Source organism: Mirounga angustirostris, unplaced genomic scaffold (assembly GCF_029215605.1).
Source record: "Mirounga angustirostris isolate CCGP_5_RB_7025 unplaced genomic scaffold, mMirAng1.0.hap1 SCAF_7, whole genome shotgun sequence".
NCBI classification, from domain to species: Eukaryota; Metazoa; Chordata; class Mammalia; order Carnivora; family Phocidae; genus Mirounga; species Mirounga angustirostris.
Genome location: NW_026991715.1, coordinates 46,459,542 through 46,482,339, shown reverse-complemented (window position 1 = coordinate 46,482,339; position 22,798 = coordinate 46,459,542). Strand labels below are relative to the sequence as shown.

Genomic DNA, 22,798 nt, shown 5'->3' with positions numbered 1-22,798 from the left:
ACTGAGCCCTTAGGTTGTGCTGGGCTCTTTACATATGGTAATTCATTAAATCCCCTATGAGATACATGCTGCTTTATGCCCAATTCACAGATGGGGAAACTAAGCACAGAGAAGTGAAAGTCAGTGGCCCCAGATCCCATGAGTCAGTGGGAGAGCCAGGATCAGAACCCAGGCTGGCTGATTCCAAAGCTTTGCTAAAATAGGATTTAAAAACAAACAAACAAACCTGATGTACTGTTTTATGAGAATAACATGAAATTAGCCAGCTTTTCCCAAACGATACAGTGATATTTTCAAATTTATAGAACTCAGAAGTCACATGTAGGATTTTAAAAGAAGGTGTATGCTTAAAATATTAAATTACGGGAAAAAATTATTTATTTTAAAGTTATTTTTTTTTCTGCTTTCTGAGCCAACCCAGCATGCTTTTCCTGGCTTGTTTTCTTTCTACTGCTACCAGAGGAAGAACAGAAAGATGATGTCATTTGATACTTTTCCCCCTGCTGAGTCAATAAAAGAATAAAATAAAATATTTCTTTAATTCAGGAATTCCTTTAAGGACACACAAAAAACCCCCCTAGTTTTCAGTCATACGCATGATGTCTGTTAAGAACAGAAACATTTTAAATTGCTTAAAGAGGAGAAGAAAAAAATTAAAATCATCCATGCCATCACCATCCAAAGGTAACCATGTTAATTAACATCCTACCAGGGGTCTTCTTTGGTACTGGCTGAAAGTCCTTATTTCATTGGAGGTAGAAACTAGACATATTCATATGGCTTATGATGTTCCTATATTCAAACTTCGGATTACCCACTGATAGAAGAAACTCAACAAAGTTGGAGCAGTTCTGATTCTATCCCTTAGTCCCCATTTGTGTGGCAACTTTTATTTCCTGTGACTTCCCTGGTGAGTTACCGGCCCGTGGCTAGTGCACCTTGTGGCCATTGAAACTGCACATGGCGCCCAGATGTCCTGGGGAACGTGTGGAAGGGAAGGAGGGTACCTAATAGGAGCAATAAAAAATTTCAGTGCTGTGTACCTGGATCGCTGATTTCGAAACTTGTTCTGATTTCAAGCTGTGACAATCTTAATACGAGGAGAAAAATTAATTTTGAGAACTTTGTGTTTTTATAAATAACTGTCAGCAGACTTCTGTTGAATTTCTATCTTGTGCAGGATACTTGACTAAAATTGTTCCTGCTAAGAGCATCAGTGACTTCCTTTTGTTAAAGCCAGTGTCACTGTCTTTCTCTCTCTGCCTCATTTTATCCTTTGACTCCTTCCAAAGATTCACTCTTCCCTTAACCTCAGGATGGCTCACTTCTGTGGTTTTCCTTCTCTCTCTCCGGCCACTCCTTGGTTTTTTGTTTGTTTGTTTGTTTTAACAATTTTCTCATCTACCATCCCTCCTGCGAAGATTGAGTCCTCAAGATTCTGACTTAAACCACTTACTCTCCCTACTCTGCCCACTTTCCTAAGCCACTTTCCTGGCTCTGTTGTTCACCTTTCATGTGATCAAGATCCCAAATAGTACATCTCTGGCCCAGATCTCTCTCCTACTTCCACTTTCAAATCTCCAGGTAGCTAGAGGGGTCTCCATAGACATGTTTTAGACGTAGGCCCAATGTAAGATGTTTGAAAACCTAAGCCATCTCTCCCTGACCAGTGTTGCTCCATATCCTGCATTCCTAGTCTCAGTGATAGGACAATTATCTAAACAAAAATCTCAGTTTTTCCTTAACTTCCACCTGTTCCTCATTCTCTGTGTTTAAGCATTTACAAAATTTTATGTTCTCTGCCTCCTTACTGTATCTCAAAATGATCAGATCCTATTTATCTTCATCACTACCTGATTTTTAAATGTTAATTCCAGTATAATTAACATATACTGTTATATTAGCGTCAGGTGTACAATATAGTGACTCAACAATTCTATACATTACTCAGTGCTCATAACAAGTATACTCTGAATCCCCTATCACTACCTAATTTTTAATGGCTTAACTTAAAGATTTGTTTCAGCAGAGAGCTCTTTCCCAAACTCTGTTCCACAGTGTATTCTACACAATATCAGTTTGAGGAATGGCCAAATAAGTTTGAGGAATGTTGCATACCACCATTCTCATCTTGGCAATTCACAATGAACACGAAGCACGAAAATCCTGCAGAAAAACAGTTTGCTTGTTTAGCATTCTCATTAGCCTCACCCTACTTTTTCTGTGGACAAATTTTAAATGTCTTGCTTCCACTGTATAGATTGGGCCAAGCTTGTATAGGATATGAGGTAAGGAACATGCTCATTTTTCTTCCAAATATTCATTTTTCCTATCAACATTTGTTGAATAGTCTCTCCTTTCCTTGCTTGTTTATGGGTCTTCCTTTATCATATATTAAATTCCTAAATATCTTGGGGTCTGTTTTAGAGCTGACTTTTGGCTTTTTTATTTATTTTTTCAAGATCTGCAACAAATAATACCTTATATGTTAAAAAAAAAAAAGTAGGAAGGGAAAAATGAAGGGGAGGAAATTGGAGGGGGAGACGAACTATGAGAGACTATGGACTCTGAGAAGCAAACTGAGGGTTCTAGAGGGGAGGGGAGTGGGGGGATGGGTTAGCCTAGTGATGGCTATTAAAGAGGGCAGGTATTGAATGGAACACTGGGTGTTATACGCAAATAATGAATCATGGACCACTACATCAAAAACTTATGATGTAATGTATGGTGATTAACATAACATAATAAAATTTTAAAAATTAAATAAATTACATTAAAATTAAAAAAAAAAAAGGATAGGACATCTCTTGGTATTTTGATGGAAACCGATCTGTATATAGAATACATCATCTTTCATAGCTAAAGCCATGCCTTAGTATACCCGAGAATCAGATATGAGCTCTGCAGCAATAAAATTGAGGCCAAGTGAGTCCTCAACCATGAAGTCTGTTGAAGAAATTTTTGCGCTGGGTAGGAAGTCAGACTTGAGGGGGTATTCAAAGTGTTTTGGTAATTGGCTACACCATTAGCAGTTTAAATGAGCAAGGGCTGTATTCTTCCCACCCCTCTTTTCCAATCGACAAAAGTGATGGTGTTTAGCAACATAAGGTTAGTCAAGGCTCAGTTTTCAGTCAGATATACTTAGAAACCTGTTCATACTTGTCTTCCTTTGTAATGCTCTGGTTTCAGGAGACAATTTAGTAAAATTACACCTGAACTACTTAAGATTATAGAATTAATCATATCTTGTTTTTTTATTGTGTCATTCTTTATTTTAATAATATTTTCAGGGGTGGCACAGTCGGTTGAGCATCCGACTCTTGGTTTCGGCTCAGGTCGTTATGTCAGGCTCATGAGATCGAGCCCCATGTGGGGCTCCATATGCTCAGCACGAAGTCTGCTTCAGATTCTCTCTCCCTCTGCCTCTCCCCGCTCATGCTCGCTCACTCTCTCTCTCTGTCTCTCTCAAATAAATAAATCTTTAAAAAATATTTCAGACATTAAAACATAGCCATAATATTATAATCACACCATAATAAAACATCATCATCAAGAATTTAACCAGTATTCATATTTTCCAAGTATCTCATAAGAGTATTTTTAACTGCTAGTTTCATCATTTTTTAATATTTGAGGCATTAAAATAATTATTCAAATGATTTATCCTTAATAATAGCCCATGTCAGAAATAATAATAACAATTTCGACTTTATCTTTTTTCCTTTTCTACTTGAACAACATTCTAAGTATATTAAGAATTCTTAGATTACATCAATTTTTCTCTAAGTCTCTATACACATGGATCCTTTTTTTGTGGTCAAGTGGTCTTAAGAGTCTTCTGGGATAAGTCTGACATTTTTCCATTTTGAGATTTGTTGCTTCTTTCATCATGCTTATAGAATTTTTGTTTATCTTTGCAATACAAGAATTTTACCTACATACAGCTAGATTTGCTTATTCGTTAGTATTTACTTCCTGATACATGATAAGTACTTTGATATAAAGATTTAGTTTTGATTTTCATTTTTCAGAAAAAAATTTTATGATCTATTTGAATATTTTTCTGTTTTTCTCTTCTATTTTACTTCTGTTCAGGAATACCCATTATATTTGCAAGTCCCCTGTTTATTTGGCATATATATTTTTTTCTCAAATACTTTTTTAAAGAATTCATTATTGAAGAATAATTAACATACAGTATTATATTAGCTTTAGGGGTACAAGATATTGTTTTAGCAATTCTATACATTACTCAACACTCACCATGATAAGTGTCACCATACAGTATTATTACAGCATTATTGACTATATACCCTATGCTGTACTTTTCATTTCCAAGTCACATTTTATCTTGAGTTGCAATTTTTAATTGATATAATTGGAATGAGCAGTGACCAGTGAATTTCTTTTTACATGGTTGTGAGGCTAATTCAGTTTTTTGTTGTTGTTGTTGTTTTGTTGTGCTCACGTTGATTAGCCTATTTTGGACACCTAGAACCCATACTTTAGGTAGATGATGCTATGGTCCCTTTCAGTTCTATGATTCTGTGACACAGTATATATGGAAATGTCCTAGTTTCCTTGGGGGAAAGCAAACACAGACATATTTTTTATATAAAAGAATATCTGGATAGAGAAACTCTAAAATGTTACTAGTGGTTATAGATGCGTGGTGGAACTTTGCTGGGTGTCTTCTGTTCCCCAGATCCATTCTGCACCCTGTGCCGGACCCTGGGGAATGACCAGTATAGACTGTAACTGTGGGCTTTCTCCCCTACCCTCTGGTTTCTGAATGGGTTCAGCCAATGGAGAGTCATAGGAGATTGGAGAGAGAGTGGGGGGTGGTACTGAGATATTGATTACCCAGCCATTTACTTCCAGAATTGCCTTGTGCTGGCCCAGTCCCTCCACAGAAGGTCACAGTTCCTTTCCAGGAGGGCTTCTCCATTTGACTCCTGGGTTCTAGTAACCGCTACGTCCCTGTGTCCTTTGAGGCCTGTGGTGATAAGAGCCCCACTCTTCCTAGCCCCATCACTGACCATGGTGATTTCCCTTTGTCCTTCCCAAAGATAGTAGATCATTGACTGAATAGTCTGCTGTCAACATTAGGATCTAAGTGCTTGCTTAAAGAAATGCTGGTTGCTGTCAGTTATTTCTTGGCTAAATGGATGTGCACTTACTTTTTGTTTTTAGATCCAAGAGTTGAAGACTGGTTCCTCATGTCCTCACCTCTGCCACAAACGATCATCCTGGGACTCTATGTCTATTTTGTCACTTCTCTAGGACCAAAGCTCATGGAGAATCGAAAGCCTTTTGAACTCAAGAAAGCGATGATAACATACAATTTTTCCATAGTTCTTTTTTCTGTGTATATGTGTTATGAGGCAAGTGTCTTCAGTATTCCTAATGGGAGAATTTTGCCTGAATCTTCCTGTTTTTCTGTCATTATGTTTCTTGTTATGATTATAATGGTAACACTGAGATTTAAGGAATTTTAGAAATTTAGCTAAAATTCTTGCCAAAAAATTGTTATATATGGACCTGATATTGAACTATTTAGAGGATCTCAGTATAGTCTACCTCACAAGTAGTGAGAAAAATTAACATTAAGTCCAGGAACTTGCACACAGCTAATCTTAATAGATGATTGAATGAATCCGTGTTAGTTTTAAGGCAACTCATACATGGAGAAATTAAGTAACTTACTCAAAGTAACATAGCTGGTTATGGGAGGACTGATATTTGAATCCAGGTCTGTCTGACATTGGGAGCTCATCTTGACTCTGTAATGAGTTATTATCATCATGGTAGGAACCTTGGATGAGCTGTAAGATGGTAGACTGTTTAGGTTTGGTTTAGCTAGGCCTTGAGGGGACAGAGAATTTAGACTCATAGAAAGCAGTAGGTGAGGGAGGCTGTCCCTTGTCAGTAAGGGAGATAGGAATCTTCCAGGACCCAAGAGTAGACTCGTAGATTCTCTCACCCACTGTGCTATTAACAATCTTCACCTAGTCTCACTTACCTGCTTTTCTGGGATTCCTTGCTTCTTTTCCAATATCGGCTGGCTTCCTCATCTTCTACTCCTTATTTACTTCTTTGCAGTAGAGCTTGTGCTTCCTTCCTCATAACTGGAACTCTCGAGGGCCCACCATGACCCCTCTGGCCCCTCTTGACACTGTGACCTCTCCACATGCATCCCTCCAACTTGATTCCTGCTCAGATCTACCTGATTGAGTCACCTTATTCTGCTGTAACCTCATGTCTCACCGGCCCCCCCTCAAGTCTGGACTTACCTTGCTACCTTCTATTTCTTCTTTTATTACCAAAATTAACTACAGGCTATCATACTATCCCTTCTGGATCATGAGTAACTGAAAGGGAAGGAGTAACAGAGGTAGGGAGCCAAAAAAAACCAACCAAACAAAAAAAACATGCTCTTACCAAGTTATGACAGAGAGGAAATAGCCCATAGGACCATGTTAAGCGTAGACCTAGAGGCCAGGAGACTAGGGGCTAATTAGTATCAGTTATGCTACTAACCAGCTGCCTGATTTTTGAGCAAGTTACTTAACCTCTCTGGGCCTTAGTTCTCCCATTTTATAGAATCAGGATTAAACCAAATTGTTTCTCACATCCCTTTACGCTCCGTGTCTGATTATGTCATTCAGTGTAATGTCCCTAAATATGTTTCTCGGGGGAATTTAATTATAGCCGGTAAATTTGGGTTCCTATTTTAGCAAATACAATGTAAAAGAAGTTGTGAAAATATCTGAATTTGGCAGTTTCTGTCTCTTATTAATCACTCATACTAGAGTTACTTATATGCCAACGTTGGGGTTGATTACCTGCCAAATATAAATTATTGCTGTTCTTCTTGATAGCCTGAAATATAGAAATGTCAAAAGCTTCATAGACTATTAGAATGTTCTTAAACTTAATATCAGGAAAGCACTAATTTCCACTCTTTTTTTTTTTTTAAGTTTTTATTTATTTGACAGACAGAGACACAGCAGAGAGGGAACACAAACGGGGAAGTGGGAGAGGGAGAAGCAGGGAGCCCAATGAGGGGCTTGATCCCAGGACCCTGGGATCATGACCTGAGCCTAAGGCAGACGCTTAACGACTGAGCCACCCAGGCGCCCCTCCACTATCTCTTTAAATTTACAAAGAGTTTTGGCAGCCGGTCAGCATGTCATCTCCAGGACACTGAACACATCACATGGTTTATTGGTAGAGCACAATTGCATTAGATATACAGAGGAAACACCTCCACTTATGGATGTTAGGGAAAATATGAACAAGATGAAAGGGAAGTCCATAGACTAAAGGAACCCACAGGCCTTATTGTAAAGCAATGGTTTTGAATGTGCTAGTTAATTGGCACCAGTCAGACATCAATAAAGAGAGACTCGTGAAGATCTCACAGAAGGCCATGTCACAGAGCTTCTCCTGTTCAGCTCAGTCCTCATTTGGGGTAGGGTAAAGTGGAGAACCAATCATGCCAGTTACATAAGTGGACCTTCGGTTTTACTTGCAGCAGCCAGTAGAGGTCTGAATGGAAGAGAATAATGACGCTCACTGACAGATGAGGATTTTGTAGAATTAGCTGTTTTTCTACCACATTCCCTTGTTCCTTTGAGAAATATTTGTTGACTTGTTTTTGTAAGTCATTTTTCTTACCCATAAAATATGTCTTATACTTTCCTGAATCTTAAGATAATCTTCTTCAAGATATCATCATTTATCAAGTTAACAATGGGATTAAATATCTTGTGAATCAAGCTAGGAGCTAGATCAGGAAAGGATGGTGTGATTTTTGAATACCACAGTCTAAACAGTTGTTCTTTCTCTTTTGTTTCTTTTTGTTTTTCACCAACAAAATATCATTCTGATAAATCTCATAAATTTTGGCTTTTAAAAATTAATTTATGGTAAAGTTTTCATTTTAGCTTTAATAGTGATTAAAAACAGAAATTTAAAATGTGCACTAATGGCAGAAAATGATGTAACCATTATACTGAGAAAGAAGACATTCCATTTGTGAAAACAGGATGTCAAAGAAGAGCTGATCATATTGTCAGAACACTCAGTTAAGCTAACCATTTAATATATACATTAAAATTAGAGCCCTTAGCTTTTCATTTTCAGATACTGTTTTATTTTTTTTTAATTTTTTTGGAGTTTTTATTTGAATCAGATACTGTTTTAAAAGAACTTCCCACCATCATACTAAAAGAATGTCAATATAATCTTTGAGTTAAGGTTCAGATAACAACAATAGCCTCTTTCTTGTCACCACTAGTCTAAGGTCACTTTGTGGGTGTGCTGGAATTAAGGCATGCCAGATTGCACTCTTCTTGTTAACGTTTTTGTCTCTTACTTGTCACGTGAATCCAAACTGAACTAGTTTCTGAGTCTTGTGTTTGATCAATCTTGATTTTAAGAGCCATAGACTACCACTTCACTTTACACGTACTAGCTAAGGACAGGAAAACCCAGTGTGGCAGCCACTAATAGTACAGTAAGGAATTTTGGTTTGCCCATTTATTTATTGGCTGATGGAGAAGATTAGAAATTACCAGAAAAGACTGTTTTCAGACTCTGTTATTCATGGGCATATATAGATATACATATATGTACATATACTGGCATATACCTGCCAGTATTTGCTATCTATGCAAAACACTCCCAGCGTTTCCTTCTCCGTGGACATTTGAGTCAGAACACATTTGATACAAGTAATATATAGCTGTATGATTTTGAAAACGCCTGTTGTTTTATCAAGCCGAGTTCCCAGTTATAATTGTTCTAGCCTGCCTTTTCCTCTGCACTGCATGCCTGAGTCAGCTGAGGTTGTGGTAAAGAGACACAATCAAATGTACCATTGTTGTAGCTGTTGAGCAAATTCTTCCTTCTTTAATATACATGTGCTCTCTTACAGTTTGTGATGTCTGGCTGGGGTACAGGTTATTCATTTCGATGCGAAATTGTTGACTACTCACGGTCACCTTCAGCATTGAGGGTGAGTTTTTCTTTGGAAAAACTTGTAACTCAAATGTTAAAACTTTTAGACTCTGTTTTTTTTTTTTTTTAACACTTAATGTGAACTCAGAAGAAGCAAATGACACAATTATCAAATTACATGGCCTGAGAGAAAAAAAGCTAAAAATTATCAGAAAGAATCAAAGTCAGGGGCATAGTTTTCTGTTAAATGAAAATTGGTGCTTTTATTGTTTAACTTCCTGGATTTCAAAATAAATTCATATCTGGTTCATCAAAAAATTAAAAATAGAATTACCATATGATCTGGCAATTCCATTTCTGGGTATATACCTAGAAGTAACTGAAAACAGGGACTCAAAGAGATATTTGTATACCTGTATTCACAGCAGCATTATTTGTAATAGCCAAAAAGTAGAGGAAGCCAAATGTCCATGGAAAGATGAATGGGTAAAGAAAATGTGGTCTATCCATACAATGGAATATTATCAAGCCTTAGCAAGGAAGGAAATTCTGACATGTGCTGTAGCATGGATGAGACTTGAGGACTTTATGCTAAGTGAAATCATCCGGGCACAAAAAGACGAATATTGTATGATTCTATTATGTGAGGTACCTGGAGTAGACAGATTCAGGGACAGAAAGTAAAATGGTAGTTGTCAGGGGCTGGTGGGGAAGGGAGATGAAGAGTTATTGTTTAATGGACACAGAGTCTCACTTCTGCAAGATGAAAAGAGTTCTACAGATGGATGGAGATAGTGGCACAACAGTGTCGATGTACTAAATGCCACCAAACCAAACACGTAGAAATGGTTACGATGATAAATTGGGTTATGTATATTTTGCCAAAATTAAAAAAATGAAATTTTCCTCCATATAAAAAAATAAAATAAATTCATATCTATGTGTGTTTCTGCAGATGGCACGCACCTGCTGGCTTTATTACTTCTCCAAATTTATTGAGCTATTAGATACTGTGAGTATGTGGTCACCACATTTGGTGAATGTTTGATGTATCACTAGAAGCAATAAACTGCTCGAGTTCAGTTGTCTGATAGCTCTGGTTATCTCTCCACTTCAGGCAGACCTCCTATTATCTTTTACCTTTTATTATCAGTAGTTTTAGAGCATAGATAGGATAAGCCTTTTTTTTCAGTCTTTTGCCAATGCCAAAAGGTTTTCTTATGTATCTGCCACCTGACTAAGATAAGCATGTAACTGTCGCTGCAAAACTGCATCTTTATGGAGATGGATGACAGGTGTTTGGGAAATCAAGTTCACGAAGCAAAGAGCAGAGAACATTTACTTTGGGTTCTTTCGGTATAAACCAAAGCACTATGTCAGCCATATTCCTTTAAGAGGATAAGTGCTTCAAAATTCATAAACTTACATTAGGATGTTATCCCTGGGATATTAGTAATTTAGGTAATATCAAAACTAACTCCAGCTGCCTTTCTCAAGTTTATGCTGATTAGACCTTTTCTCTTCCAACTTAAGGTCCTGTTGAGGATCAACTCTGGATTTGGGTGATGGGCTCTGGGAGAAGCCAGTGTCATGGATTAGGGTCCTTGATGAGAGGAGAAAGGCGTGTACTGTTTTCACAGTAGCCTAGGAAAGCTGGATATTTATCATATATTTGGGGCACGTAGGTCTCAGATATCTGGAACCAGTTCTGGGTCTAAGACAGACAAGTGTCTTCTCTCTTCAGGATACATATTACCATTACATATTACAGAATAGATATTTCTTTTCTTTCTGCTTAATTATTATTTTTTATTTAAATTCAATGAATTAATATATAATGTATTACTAGTTTCAGAGGTAGAGGTCAGTGACAGACTACATATTTCTTGCAGCAAATCTCAACATGCTTCACCTTCTCAGCTGAATAATCACATACTGTTAGAATTGGAATGGGCTTTAGTGAGCATAGAATACAGTGGTTCTCAAACTTGGGCTTGCCTTAGAATCACCTAGAGGGCTTGTTAAACACTCAGACACCTGGACCCCAACCCTAGAGTTTCTCATTCAGTCTGTTGGGCTCAAGAAGTTGCATTTCTTTTAAGTTCTCAGGTGATGTTATTGCTGTTGGTCCAGGGTCCACACTTGGAGACCCCTGCTGTAGTTCACTGGTTCTCAGCCATCATAGTACAGGAGCATTAACTGCATTAGAAAAACCTCCAAAACCTGGGCCCCACCTCCAGAGATTTGGTGCCAGGTGGTCTACAGTTAAAGCCTAGGCATGGCTACTTTTATAAAGCTTCTTGGACACTGTAATATGCAGCCAGGGTTGTGAACCACTGATCTGGGCCAGAGTTCTCAATCTGAAAATAAATCGAAGCCAGGAAGGTAAGTAACTCACCCAGAGGAATGCCACTACTGCTTGGGACAGGGACCCCAGAGAGTTGGTCTGGGGCTTTTTCATTACATGGTGCGGCCATCTTCCATGTGCATAAGTAAATGCATTTTAGCTTCATTGTTTCTGCTTTGCATGTTCTCATTTCCGGGTTCCATAAGGAAACTGTTGCTACCTCTATGTCCTTCCCTAAACCACATTTCTCAAATACCATTATGGATACTTTTGTTTGTGTTGCTGTGCTTAGTCCTATATTTAGAAGTCTGACTCATCACTGGCATTCTGAATTTTAAATATTTTTTGAACACTTAATTCTGCTTTTGAAATTTTTTTGAAAAAAATTTCCCCCTGCAAAAGCCTTCTTGTTCTCCTCTTTGTTTGTCTGTAGGGTTTCTGCAAACCACAGATACATTCAGTCTGGATGGTGCCTTTGTTCCTAGGCCACTTCTTTTCTCCCATCCTATTTCTCCAAATCCCCTCGAATTTTTCCCTTTTCATCTTTCTTTACTAATGATATGCTAACTTTTGCTTTGTTGCAAGTCCTCTTTTCAGTTTGCTTTATCCCTTATCTAAATTAGTAGGATGTCTTAGAGAGCAATATAGAATGATTTCTGTCCTAAGAATTGAGACTCTGTGCTTTCCCATATACTTCAAAATCCACATGGATGTTTTCCTGCCAGTAACATTTCTTTCAATAGTATTTGGCTATGTTCTTCACTTTCCATTTTTGATTTTCAAATCTGCATACATTTTCTTTAACACCTTTTTATTGATTCTCCTATGACTAGCCATCATACTTAAGTTCCTTCATACTAATTAGCTTTTCAGCTGCCCCTTGGAGAATCAGCTGCTTCTATGAGCATTCTCTAAGGCGGCCCTTTTAATGCAAATTATGATGTGAAATAGTTTGTACTTTGCCAGTATTTTTGTAGATAAATCAGTAGCTCAATCATTGCATGATTTTCTATGAACTTGATTTTTTTAAAATTATTTCAGATCTTTTTTGTTCTGCGTAAGAAAAATAGCCAAGTGAGTTTCCTGCATGTCTTCCATCATACCATCATGCCATGGACCTGGTGGTTTGGAGTCAAATTTGCCGCAGGTAGCCAAGGGAGAGTTGGGCTCATGTGTTATAAACTATTACATTTCTGTATGTTGTAAACACAAATTCTGTCCTTAAATGTGATTTAGAAGAAACTCAAAACATCAAAAGATGACTTTGATCGAACTTCTGACTTTCATTATTACCTGAAACATAAATGTAAGACTTTAACCTAGATCCCTTCATTCTTTAGAGACACATGACTTTTGGGTAGTCTTCTACCCATATCCTTTAGTTAGTTTGTTTGGATTTTACTCTTTTCCCATATAGTTCTATTAAATATCATTAAATAAATAAACAGTAAACAAATAAAATGGTAGAAGCCTTAGTTTTATAGAAATATAGTTAGATATCTATTCCTTAATAGGTTTCCAGAAAGTTAGAATGTTTCTCAAGTTCCAGGCTTCTTTGCATTCAAAATTCCAATAACTGATACACACCTCATCCCTTACCAACTCTTTAAAGATGTGTCAAATTGTGGTTGAAGGATATTGTTTTGATTTTTTTGAAGTTGAAACTGGTTTAAAGCAAAAGCTTGGCGAACAGCCTCTTTTGTTCCTTTGATTTGGCTTTATGCCTCTGAACATCTAGAATCAGAAAAAACAGGGTAAGTAATTTTACCCTATCATGAAGTGTTAAATAAATGATGACCCCAAGGACATATACTTATTAGCAGACATTGGTTGGGAGATTAATTAATATGAGTTTCCTAAATTTGAGAAGTCTTTGAGTAGATCTGCAGCCCATGTTAGACAAAGCTTTAAAATTTCTGTGAAGAGCTTATTTATATTAGGCATTCTGACTTTGTAGGACAAAAAAGAGAAACCACAATTGAGAAACACTTGTTTAAGTTTTAGAGTCTCTAAGCCTGAGGAAAAATCCTCATGTCTCAGAGCATGAGAGGGCATGAATAAGCCATTGGCATGAAAGAGATACCAGAACCTAGAGGAGCCAGAAGAACTGTCCCTACCATGGCCTGTGGGCATCAGATTTTCCAGTATATGAGGTGTTTCCTTTTCCCAAATTGGCATTTGTATGTTGGACTTTTAAAAAGTAAATGTCGCTGGTTTTTCTGATAATGTATGTTAATGTAAAAATGTAACTCACGTTATGATAAGATAGTCTCATCTGTGTCCATTTTACAAATCAAGGATAGCCAGATTATTTAATCTCCATTATTTTACTTCTCTTTATGTGTTTATGTTTTCTCTCACATGCACATCAGTTCTCTGTATAGTGATATTCATTGACATCTTATTTGTGTTGGCCAAAAATGGGAAAATACCTAACCATCCATTAATAAAATGGTTATGAATTCTTGTGTATATATAATTGTGAAATGCAAATGATACCGATAGACATTTAGTTCGTCTTCTCTTTTAAGCAGTTTGACTCCAAAATTATCAGAAATAGGTGTCTATTCTATTTTAAAGTATGCTAGAAAAAGTTCTTTCACACTCTTATAATTTATTTATTCAGATTTCTTCTCTGAGACCAGAATATTACATCACAACACTGAAAAATAAATATAAGTAGGAAAAAGATTGGGAGGCCTTACCCCAAAATACAGTGACTTAGAGGGACTAACACAAAAAGTGCTTTCTCTCTCCATCTTTATCCTTCTCTGTACTTTCTAATTTTTCCATATTGAATAGCTGTAAGTTCTATAATGGGAAAAATGAACTTTATTTGAAGAATAGAGTTGAGCATTTTTCTAATGTCTATCTTTGAGCCCATTGATAGTCTGACTTCCATTTTCAAACAAGCATTGCTTTCAATAATGAAAATTTAAACATGAAACTCCTTGGTTTTTAATGTTACCCTGTTTATGGACATCAAACACTTTGTAGCAGGTTCATTGTCCACAGCTTAATCCCTCTTCTGCTTAACAAAATGTAAATACTTTCTTCTGTCATATATTCCATGAGTTGGCATTTCTGTTAAGTCTTGCACGTGGGATCTAGTAAATACTTGTACACCTAATATTTATTTAGTGACAAGTACAGCAATAAGAGTTGAGATATTTCCAGAAATGTGGTTTGGCATTAGCTTTCATTCCTGTAATGAAACTGTCCAGTTTACACTGTTCTTTCAAAAATTTGAGCACAGCTAATCTCTATCTAGTATTTAATTTCCTGTTCGCCTGATGCACAATTCTCTGGCATAAAAAAGCATTCCAATTTTTCTTTGGAATATGATGCAAATGTTTCTCTGGCAGGTTTTTATATTCATTATGCACATACTCCCTTCCAGAGATATGGAGAATTGTGGTAATTACCCAGGTGATTCCTTTATTTTTCTAAAAAGGAATAAAATCAGATGGTACTAATTGCAATTTATTTGAGATGTTAGCTTTGCAAAACTATTGTTGTAAAGAAGAAAGCGGGCGCCTGGGTGGCTCAGTTGGTTAAGCGACTGCCTTCGGCTCAGGTCATGATCCTGGAGTTCCTGGATCGAGTCCCGCATCGGGCTCCCTGCTCGGCAGGGAGCCTGCTTCTGCCTCTGACCCTCCCCCCCTCTCATGTGCTCTCTCTCTCTCATTCTCTCTGTCTCAAATAAATAAATAAAATCTTAAAAAAAAAAAAAAAGAAGAAAGCAAGCTTAGAAAATACTTTATCAGGAAAGCCTTCCAAAGAAGATGTGAAAAGCATTACTAATTAAAATGTTCTATGAACAAACTTATTAACATATTTGAGAAAATAATAACTAGACAAAATCAGCAAGTTAATTTTATTTGATAGCTGATTTTGATTAGTAATCCTTACTAAAAACCCTGTTAGCTACACTAGTGCTTTGTTAAATTCCTGTCCTTAAAATCGTCATTTTAGGACATTTAAATAATGAAAGATTCTGGATGGAAAATAGTCTTCTACCAAAAAGTGGGACAGGTATCTTAGTGAGAAAGGCTCTGATGTAGTTTGTTTCCTGTGTGTTTATATAATCATAAGACATAAATGGACATGAGAGGTATTTGGCTTAAGTCCCTGTTAAGCAGCTTGACTCCTAAACTATCAGAAATAGACAACTAGTATATTTTTAAATCACCCTAGAAAAGCTGTTTTCACACCACTATAATTTATTTATTCAAGTTTCTTTTGGGAAAAAAGACTAATCCAAATGTAAATAATAAAAGGTGGGAGGTTGTTAATAAGCTTCATTAATTCAGTTTCTTCTGATTTGAAATTTATGATAATTAAAGAATTGGCTGCAATTTTATTTATTCTACTTAGAAAATGCATAAATGAGGCACTGGGGGAATATTTAAATTACTCAAAAATAATTATTTAAAACACGTTATTTTAAAGGAGTACTTTAGCAGTGGTAGTATCTAGAAGTATCTGGAATTTCTGCAATTATGAATGCTTATTAAAATGTAATTAGTTTCTACTACGCAACAATTTTTATTTTGCTTTAAACTTTCTGTAATACATAGTGTTTATGAATTTGGTCCCTTTTCTAACGTAATTCCACATTTTGAGGTTTCACTTTATTTCTGGAATTAAAGAATACTGGAATAAACAAAGTAGAATATTTTGGAGAAAAATTTAAATCCCAGATCAACATCACTAAGCTGAATCAGGCTATACATAAAGAATGCATCTTCTTCTAGATTGTGCCTCTTAGGAAAAATGCTAAGGAAGAGTGTTTTGGTTTTTTTCTCCTGCTATCAGCTAGTCACCTTGTTACCCCTTCCACTGTACTACAGGTCCAGCTAAAGATAATTGAAATGATTTTTGCTTCTGTTCCCCCAGGGTTCTTTGCTTCTACTATAAACTGAATGTGATCAGTAGGAGATGTAGTGGTTAGAAGAGGAAAATCAAGATAGGAAGACACAATTGATAATAATCAAGTGGAGGCAGTAAACAAAGATGGCTTAACAATTAATAAAAGTTTATTTTGGAAGAACAATAATTATTTTTAAATAATTAAAGCAAACTTAGCATAGCCTACTAATGAAAGCCAGTGGTTTTACTGCCAAAGTTTTATAGCACAAGAGAATGGATTGTGATGCATTCATACAGTGCAATACTATAATACTACACAGCATTAAGAAAGCAAACTACTAATATGCACAGCAACATGGACAAATCTTAAAAAAATTATGTTGATTGAAAGAAATTAGGTCCAAAAGATTATCCTGTATAATTCTATTTATATGAAGTTTAATATCAGGCAAAGCTAATAGTTGATGATAGAAATCAGCATAAAGGTTACATTGAGAGGGGTATATTCTTGGAAGGGGGACAAAGGAACTGTACGTGGTGTTGGAAATGTTCTATATCTTGACCTTGGTGGATGGTTATGTGGGTGTATACCTATGTACACAATCATCACTTAAGATTGCATTTGTGTACTTTATATATGTGAACCCTCACTAAAAAAAATGAATTTGATTACTATTATTAAGCATATACCATTTAAAAAAATAACTCAACTTAGTTTGTTAAAGTGAATCCAAATCAAAAGACCATCTTAAGGTTAAGATATAATAATAAATAAAGGCATTGTAATTTATTTTTGAAGATGTGCATCTTACATTTTACTGAATGAATATGTTATCCAGCTCCCTCTAATTTGGTAGCTGTTTAACAAATTGATGTTGTATGTGTTTTTCTTTCTACTAAAATTAAAGAAATAGTTATTCTAAAATCTCAGTTCAGACAAAAATGAATCTCATTTTAAGGAACGTTACCCCCATTTTACAATAATTTTATTTTCCAGGTGGTTTGGGAACATTCCATGCCCTTCTAAATACAGCTGTACATGTAGTCATGTATTCCTACTATGGGCTATCTGCAATGGGACCAACCTTCCAGAAGTATCTGTGGTGGAAAAAATATTTGACATTATTACAGCTTGTGAGTAATTAATTTTCTTTAAAACCAGATATAAAACTAAACTGGAGTCATTTCTCTTCCCTGTGAATCAGAATACTAACTAAAGAACAAAAGTTACAAAACAATAGGAATATAGAGTGTGTGGCCCCTATATTGCATCCCATCATTATCCTTTCCATGTTATTTAAACTCTTGTCAAGAACTATGTTGAAAACAAAGTTTATTTAGTAGCCAAGAGCCTCAGACCATTAAAGCAGAATGTGTATCTTTAGGCCATCTTTATAGTATTTTATGCTTTTCTATAAAATAAATATATTTTATTATGATCAAGATAATCTGAAATTTATTTGAACTGCAGCAGGCATAATATTAAATTAGAAGTTAGAAATTCCATATTCTAGATCTAAATGACTTTGAGGGAGGCAATGTAACTTTGAGGGCATTACGAGTCTTCCTCTATGCCTGCCTCTAAGTCTGTTTTTCCTCCGAATAGTAAACATACATGCAGATGAAAGAGGTAGGGGCCGGTATATTGTATATATTGACAGAATTGACAATGCTCTAAATAACCAAGTGTAAGGAAATAATGAAATAAATTATTTTAATTCCTACTTTGCAATATTATGAAATCAAGAAAATGATTCACAGTTGCTTTCTTTTTAAGTATTTTTTTCTAATTGTAAAGTAACATATGCTCATCGCCGAGAAATTAGAACATCTAATTAAGCAAAGAGAAAGAAAAATAAGCATAATTCCACATATATGTGTATACCTCTTGCATGATTTGCATTATACTGCATTGACAATTTTGTATTGGGCTTTTTTTCCCATTTGCCTACTCTTAAATGTTGTAAAAAATTTTTAACGATGTGGCAAAATACTAAAATAGAAGAAAGAATAGATATTTATTATCTCGAACATGTTGGTTATACACAAACATGCCTGCTTCAGATATTGAAGGTGTCACCGAGACTTCCAAAGGTGTCATCTTTGTGTCTGTAAAATGAGAGAAATAAGGGTAGCTACTGCACAGGAAGGTCATAGAAGTTTCTTAAGATGATGCAAGGAAAGTTGAGGATGATCATAAAAGAAACTGTGAAAAGCTTAACTATGGTTATAACTGGAAGATTATAGGTAATTGTTATTTATTTTTACTTATGGAATTTTACTTGTCTAACATTCCCACAGAGCACATGTTGCCTTTTAATCAGGAGAAGAAAGATATGCAAAAAATCTGGACATTAGCCTGGGAAGTGTTCCTCTTAAGACTGTGTAGAATGTTCTGGAACAAAGAGCCCTTGGGCATTACAAGGAAGGTCATCAATACTGTTTTACTTCTTACAGACTCTCTGCTGCCATTGGTAGGATAGATTTTTACCCTGATATAACTGTGGGCGACAAGTGGCAGATACCAGGACTCAGGCGTGCTTTGTCTCCTACAGAATTGCTAGGGCTCTAATTAAGATGTTTGTATTTCCCCAAAATTGAAATACCTTGTCTAACAACAAGACAGAATATTTGAAACTGAAACTCTTCTAGAAAATGAGGCCATAAGATAGTGGTCCCATGTGTATTTCATCAAGGCAAGGACTCAAGACAGAGACTTGCCAAGAAAACTTGCTCTGATGGTTCTTTCTCTGGGTACGAAAGGCCTGCTGCCCTGCACCGCTCCCGGGCCATTTATGAAGGGCCGCTGGAGTTGTACAGTTGGGCAGGACTGAATAGTGGATTTTGACACTGTCCCACCCACTCTCACACCCATGGAGGCCAGATTTAAAGATAAAATTCCCTACCGAACAGTAGCCTAGATGTGGTTGCAGAGTGTTTAAGCATAAGCAGCCAAAGAATGCATTAAATGATTGCTCCTTTGTGACTTCATATCTGAATAATATTTTTCATTCTTTTATCTGTTAGGCCCAGTTCATTATTGTCACCATCCACATAGGCCAGTTCTTTTTCATGGAAGATTGCAAGTACCAGTTTCCAGTCTTTCTGTACATCATTATGAGTTATGGGTGCATCTTTCTGCTGCTCTTTCTCCACTTTTGGTACCGTGCTTACACCAAAGGCCAGAGGCTGCCCAAAACTTTGAAAAATGGAATCTGCAAAAACAAAGATCACTGAAATGCAAGCACGACATGAATCTATGAATGAGACTGGTATCTTACTTTCTTTGACAATCAAGAGCTATTTCCATGTGAAGTGCATTTTGTATATTTTTCAAAACTAAGAGCTTGTATTTTTATGATAAGTTATTGGAGCTTCTGATATTTGAGAGCCCAAAGATCCCAGATAACAGAGTCTAATTAGAGCCTAAAGCAGGAAGTTTTTCAGCTGCTTTTAAACCTATAAAGGTTTTATTTAATACATTTTGTTATAGTGAAAGGAGAATATGAAACAGTAGAGTACTTTTCAAAGAAGTCCAGTATAGATGAAAAAATATCATGAGATATTTTGACCGTGGACAGAGATCCATGCCCTACTATAGATTCCTTCTGCCAGCTCTGAAAACCTCGAACTGAGGGTTTTGGCTTTGTTGCTTGTTGATTATATTCAGAAGACACTATATTTATTCTAAAGTTAAATGCCCATTCTAAAGAGCTAACACTGGTGAACATTAAGTGAATTTTTGATAAGTTGTCATTTAACATCACTAACAAAAATTTTTAATGGATCTCTTGTGTAGCCACTACCAGCTTTACTGATAAGACTTCCCTACAACATTTTTGTTGTATATACTGTTTAAAAGTAACAATTCTTTTGGTTAGTACATTCATGCACTTGACACTAAGTTTAAGTTAATATTTTGAAAACAAGATGATTTGTTCTGTGGCTTAACAAGCACTGTGCTATTACTATTTTGCAGTTAACTTTGTATATTTCTGGAAAGAGGTGAAATTTGTCAATGGAAAAAGTACTCTGTAGTTCAGTGGGAAAAATCTCTTGTCTGTTGTATTATAATGTCACTTTCTCATATTGTTGTGGCTTAAAGGATTATCTTGTTAAATATGTATTGGTTAGATATATAAATGTTCATGCAAGTACCCTTAAATCATAAGTGATTTCAGACCTCCCATTATACACAGTTTCCGGAGATGGCTTAGAGTCATTTGTGAAGCAACTGGAGGAAAATGATGGCACAGAAATTATCCAGAGACTGTTGGGTTTTGTAGGGGTCTCTTAATAAAGAGAGAAAGAGAGAGCCTATTTAACAGTTGTTATAGATACACTGCATGGAAAGACATTTCCCAGAATTATGAATGAATGAATGAATGAATAGCCTGGATTTCTTTTTTTCAAAACTATAAACTATATAATGAAGACCTGAAATTCATTTTGCCTACTTTTGTTTTTTCACAATTACTGCTTTCTAAAATTCTCTTGTTCTCACATTTTCTTGTTGGCAAACCAAAGCTACTGGTCAATAGAGTTTTGTCCCAGAAACAATGATATTTGGACATTTCTGAATTTTTCCCTATTGCTTTTCTTTCTTGCTATATTTATACTTGATTTTGAAGGACTGCTTATGCTTATGACTTTAAACAATCAGTACTTATGGGTCTCAGTTATGTAACACACAGTGATAGCATCGTCCATCAGAGCCTGAGTTTTTCCTCACTGTAAACCCCTGTAGTTCGATGTGTCACCCCAGGCATTTAATCTATACCATGGCCTTTTCTCTCACACTTACCAGATTTATAATGTTACTTGCCTTTAAGTGACTTTTACTGATTTCACTTGCTTACCATATGAGAAGACAAGATTTGATAAATGGGGGAAATACCTTATTTTTCTCAAGTAAAAAAAAAAAAAAGCAGAAAGCAGAGCTAAAAGAACAGCAGTTATAATGTATTTCTCGGAGGGCCTCAGTGTTCCCAAACTGTTTTCCTGTTTTGGCTCTTCACATCCAACCTGCACTAAAATGAGACAGTGGAGTTTGTGCTGTTACACACAAAATTCCTGAAGACCCAAGAAGGGTAAAGACCAGAAAGAAGCACAAAGAGAAGAAGATGAAACAGGAGAGTTTGGTTTTTGCAATACTTTCTGTCTTGCATTGTACAACCTCTCCTAACCTCACTGTAGGCTTTAAAATGTCTGACTTGCCTATGAACTCACAGTAGCGCGTGATGGAACTATGCTCTAAATTATGTGAATAGAAGTGGAGAGCTGGAATGTTACATGAAAAGAAATCACAGCTAACAAAAGCATCCTCCGTGTAAACATCATTAGATCAAAATGCATATCATTGGATGTAGGATATGCATGGACAGTATTTTATTAAAGGGCTCTGTGGGTCACATAGAGTTTCTATTGGGGTTTCATCCACTTTTCAGGACTTTATTGCCTTTGGGTCTGCTTACCTAACAAATAAAGAGACCAGTTATAAAATCTGGTTTACGACATGAAGTTCTATGAATCCTTGAAAACCAATGTCTACTGTAAAATACAAATACAAAATTTTAAGTCTCTATGGGGCATTGCCAGTTTACCGTCTTAGTTGAGTTGAATTCTTAATTGAGTGGACTACATTGTTACCTAAATTATAAAATTATGAGTTTATGTTTCCTCAATTATCTTATTTCTGTTAAATTTTTAAAGACTATGGAAACCTGTGAATATTGTCAAAGTTGTGTGTGTGTGTGTGTGTGTGTGTATTATAATAAATTTGTGGTAGTGTGGGTGTATGTGTCTTTTATTTTGGAATATAACTGCATATGTTTGCATGTGTAGGTGGTTTTAATCCTGAATACTCATTTAACCAAAGCATTTTACACATTTGTTGCACACTTGGTGTATTCAGAGCCCCTGCTAGATATTAGAGTGATACGAAGATGCCTCAGAGATAGTTGGGGCCTCCTGAAACTTACAGACTGACAGAGGAAGCTATGTATAGGGCGGCGAGGGGCCATATGAGTGAAAGTTCTGTCACTTAGAAAGCAGGGAAGGCTCTATGAAGGAATTAGAACTTGTGTGTTTAAGATGTACGGAACTTCAAAATGGGTGGTGGGTTAGTGGGCAAGGTATTGTTAAGTGAAAAGAAATAACAAATTCAAGGTCTAGGGGAAGGAAGGAATGGCCAATAGACCAAATTAGAGGAAGGCTTCCTGCATTTGATACAGAGAGATGAGACCAGAAGGGGAGGTGGGCTCAGACCTTGGAGGCACTTGGCTGTAGTATCTGGGCTTGATTTTCCAGTAAATTGAGAGCATTAAATGGTTTTTGAGAGAAATGAGGTTTGATCTAAGCAGTACCTTAAGAGTCATCTGGTGGGGTGGATTGGGGTGGGTTAGGGTGGTGGCTTTAAACATTAAGAGCAGAGCTAAATTGGTTGATTCAGGATGACGGAGCAGAGCCAGCATGTGTGCCTAGAAAGAAAGGGGGGGATGTGAACACTTCTGAAGGGAGAGTCTCATCTAGACCAACCATGGATGGGATGGCTAGCAGCATCCAAGGAAACGGTGGGGTGGTGTGGAAAGTGGGCTGAATCTAAAGCCATGAGGC

General features: G+C 36.3%; 1 protein-coding gene across 3 annotated transcripts in view; it reads left to right on the top strand.

Moving 5' to 3' along the window:
* The window catches only part of ELOVL7 (ELOVL fatty acid elongase 7), a 76,076-nt gene extending 54,101 nt beyond the window's left edge, over positions 1–21,975 (top strand). For 2 of the 3 annotated variants that reach the window (XM_045895305.3, XM_045895308.3), the window contains exons 3-8: positions 5,194–5,384; positions 8,942–9,022; positions 9,920–9,976; positions 12,353–12,458; positions 17,181–17,317; positions 19,211–21,975. In XM_045895305.3, the coding sequence (XP_045751261.1) occupies positions 5,194–5,384; positions 8,942–9,022; positions 9,920–9,976; positions 12,353–12,458; positions 17,181–17,317; positions 19,211–19,420 (782 nt within the window). In that variant the 3' untranslated portion in view covers positions 19,421–21,975. The remainder of the gene's footprint in view (positions 1–5,193; positions 5,385–8,941; positions 9,023–9,919; positions 9,977–12,352; positions 12,459–17,180; positions 17,318–19,210) is intronic. The other variant, XM_054512156.2, reaches the window with a different exon arrangement.
* Positions 21,976–22,798: the final 823 nt, after the last annotated feature.